The sequence below is a fragment of the Sciurus carolinensis genome, chromosome 11, assembly GCF_902686445.1.
Source record: "Sciurus carolinensis chromosome 11, mSciCar1.2, whole genome shotgun sequence".
Classification (NCBI taxonomy): domain Eukaryota; kingdom Metazoa; phylum Chordata; class Mammalia; order Rodentia; family Sciuridae; genus Sciurus; species Sciurus carolinensis.
In genome coordinates, this window is record NC_062223.1 from 9,763,950 (window position 1) to 9,767,077 (window position 3,128).

General features: G+C 59.2%; 1 protein-coding gene across 1 annotated transcript; it reads right to left on the reverse strand.

Annotated features, from left to right (window-relative positions):
• Positions 1–1,323: 1,323 nt before the first annotated feature.
• Positions 1,324–2,927, reverse strand: Cst6 (cystatin E/M). The gene is made up of 3 exons (XM_047519082.1): positions 2,576–2,927; positions 1,836–1,961; positions 1,324–1,503 (listed from the first exon to the last, which is right to left on the reverse strand). The coding sequence occupies exons 1-3, from the start codon at positions 2,813–2,815 to the stop codon at positions 1,420–1,422; spliced, it is 450 nt and encodes a 149-aa protein (XP_047375038.1). The 5' UTR covers positions 2,816–2,927; the 3' UTR covers positions 1,324–1,419.
• Positions 2,928–3,128: the final 201 nt, after the last annotated feature.

Here is a 3,128-nt window from a genome sequence, read left to right on the forward strand (position 1 = left end):
CAGCAGGAACAGGGCTGATGTTATTCCTCATGTCCCTGTCAAGCCCTCAGCTACTCAGATGAGGTGGGACGCAGAATCTATTTTTTAACTCTCCATCCTCACCCGTGTGTGACCCCCATAGCAGCAGGCAAGGAGCTGGCACTGCAGCTCCTAAGGTCCCACCACTGGATGAGGCCCAGGCAGGAACAGGTGGGATATAGGACTTATTTGGAAAGAAGGGTTTGTGGGCAGCAGAGAGGGACTGCCAGAGCCCTCTCCATGCCATCCCTGGGCTTGAACATTGCTGACAAAACCTCCAAGGCACCTATCCTGGGTGTAAGTTGGCACATCCGAGGAACACCCTCAGGTGGGGACATGGGGCTCTGGCTAGTAATGGGATCTGTGCACACATCTCTAAGCTGCCTCGGGGCGCTGCTTCTGTGATCGGCCTGCTTCTGAGTTGCTAGGTTGCGTTGTTGGGTAGTTGGTTGCTAGGTGGGCACTGGTGCTTTTGGGGGGCATGTCTGTGGTATCTGAGAACATCTGAGTGAGTCCTGTGGTTTTATGGGTGTGAATGTTTGCAGGTTGGAGGGATGTAGGTGTGTGTGTGTGTCTGTGTGTGTGAGAGAGAGAGAATGCATTGCAGTCACAAATTCAATTGTGCAAGAATTGTTGCAACTCTATTTTCTTTAAGTGACATTCAGTCAAACCTATTTCTTCCTGTGGGAATTGTCCCTGCTGTGGGCAACAGGTCCGAGCCTGCTCTCTCTGGGGCTACACGTCCATTCCCTTGCAGGGGTCTTGCAAGGGAACACAGTGGTGGAGTCCTACCAGTGAAAATGTGAGAGGCCATGTCCTGACCTCATGGCTTCTTGGCCAGCAGGGGCTGTGCAGGACAGGCAGCCCATGCTGGGCCACACTTAGGCACAGGAACATTTCTGGGCAGGAAGCTCAGTGTCCAGGACCCCCTGGGCTGAACCCCCCGCATGCATGCCTGAGCTCCTCCCAGATACTGAGAGGAGCAGGGCACAGGCTGCCCTTCTGAGTGCTCACAGACACTGTTGCCAGGGCTACTCTTGGGACATGATCTTGCTTCTGTGACTTTGTCTCCCATCCCTCACCTGAGGCTACTGGGAGTCTATGGTTGGGGACTCCAGAGTTTGTTTCCCTGTGTCTGTGATGCTGGAAAGTTGGGGGTCCCCAGATTCAAGGGCTGAGCTGTCTGGGCTGGGACAGTGCCCCCCTGGGGTGCCATGGGTGCCCTGTCAGCTGGGGAATGCCTGGAGCCATCAGGAGTCCGGTGGGAAGTGGGGAGTGCAGCATACAGAAGAAACCAAGGCAAGAAGCAGTGCTGGAGATTTATTGCAGCAGATGTGGCTGGTGGCCCTGAGGTGCCCTCCACCATGTGCCCACTCCCACCCACTCCCACTGGGAGGCAGATCACAGCTGCACACAGTTGTGCTTGAGAAGCTGAGAAGAGTTCTTCCAGGGGACTTCAAGGATCTCAAAGTCACAACGCAGCTTCTGTGGAGAGCCAGGCCACGGGAAGGGGTGAGCTGAGCCCAGGAGCCAGCCCTCTGCCTACCTTGTCACTCTGGGGCCAGAAAGGGGCAACCACTGGCCCCAGGGACACACAGTCCGATGATGGGATTAGATCCCAGGTCTCTCCAGCAAGCTCTCCACACACAGGGAAGCCCAACCCTCCTCCCTGCACCTCACACAGGCCTGAAACTGAGTCACCCAAAGGCAGGGCAGGTTCAACTAGGTCTCTGCCTGGCCAGCCAGACCAGCTCTGGATGGACAAGCCCAGGGCCTCAGGTTGTGTGCAGGGCCAGGACTGGGGACAGTGCTGTTACCTCCTGCTGCACCCCAGTGGCCAGGGGGCAGGTGGTGAGGTCCACGTGGTCTCCAGAGACCCCGGTCTTGCGGCATGCTGTGCTCTCCATCTCCACCGTCAGATAGTACTTGATGCCAGCCACCAGCTGGGGAGAAGGCCAGGGATGGGAGGAGGGCCAGGGAAACAGGCCTGGATGCCCCCCTCCCCTCCCTCCACTGTCTCCCCCTGCCCCAAGCACAGGCAGGGCTCTGAGCTGGGGACCCAGACCTCGGGTGGGAAAGGGGCTCTGGTGGGATGTGAGGCAGGGGGCAGAGGCCTGGGCCCAGCAGGAGGCTGAGACTCACCAGGCCACACCTTCCCAAAACTGGGGCAGTCACCAGGGAGAGACTGCCTGCTGACTTGTCCCCTCTGCCTCCCCTCTGCCCCCATCTGGCAGGGACCAGGGGGAGATGAATGAAAGGAACTCTGTATTTACTCTTTCTGACTCTGAAATTTGGTTTGTGTTGGATTTTTCTTTTAATTTTAAGAGCACTCATAGTAGGCTGGGGTGCGCTCAGTGGTAGAGCACTTGCTTGGCATGCCCAAAACCCTACCTCATGCCCAAAGCCCTACCTCAGGTCCCCAGAATCACAAAAAACAAACGAATAAATGAAAAATTTAAAAAGTATTGTGTGCAGTATTGGTTGTGGCCTTGGCATCCCCTTCACCTAGCGCCTGGGCGGGCGCCTTGCCCTGGCGGGGTTCCTTCACCAAGCTCACCTGGCTCTGCGCCTTGAGGATGTTCGTGTCGCGGAAGTAGTAGAGGCTATTGCTGCCCATGTTGTAGCTGGCCACAGCTGCCTGCGCCGCCTTCTGCACCTGCGGGTCGCTGGGGGCCAGGTCCCTGCGTTCTCCGGTCCTGCGGCCCCGCGGATCGGCGCGGGCGTCGGGGGACAGCGCCAGGAGCCAGAGCGCGAGCAGAGCCAGGCCCATTGTCAGCGGGAGGTGAGGACGTGCCATGGCTGCCAGTGCCGGTGCCCTACCGAAGCCTGCGCTGCTTTTACCGGCTACGCGGCCCCGCCTGGCCCCGCCCGCCGCCCGCACCGGCTGGCGCCCCCGCGGCTGGGATCCGGGCAGGGTGCCTGGGGACAGCCCGCGCCTTCCCCTCCCCCAGGTCCTGCGGGCAGAGACGAGGGGGCAGAGAACCTCCGTGTGCCAGGATGCTGCACTGCCCTCCCCTCCAGCAAGGGAGAGCACAGCGACGGCCCTCAGAGACAAGTGCCACTGTAGGAACAGTTCACTGGAGGGCTGTCCAGTCTGAGCTACCAACAAG

Excerpts from the sequence above, each read along its gene's own strand:
- Cst6 (XM_047519082.1), bottom strand. The coding sequence starts at position 2,815 with ATGGCACGTCCTCACCTCCCGCTGACAATGGGCCTGGCTCTGCTCGCG. Across the intron at positions 1,962-2,575 it reads TCCTCAAGGCGCAGAGCCAG|CTGGTGGCTGGCATCAAGTA; the intron begins GTGAGCTTGGTG and ends CCTTCTCCCCAG. Across the intron at positions 1,504-1,835 it reads CCACTGGGGTGCAGCAGGAG|AAGCTGCGTTGTGACTTTGA; the intron begins GTAACAGCACTG and ends GGCTCTCCACAG.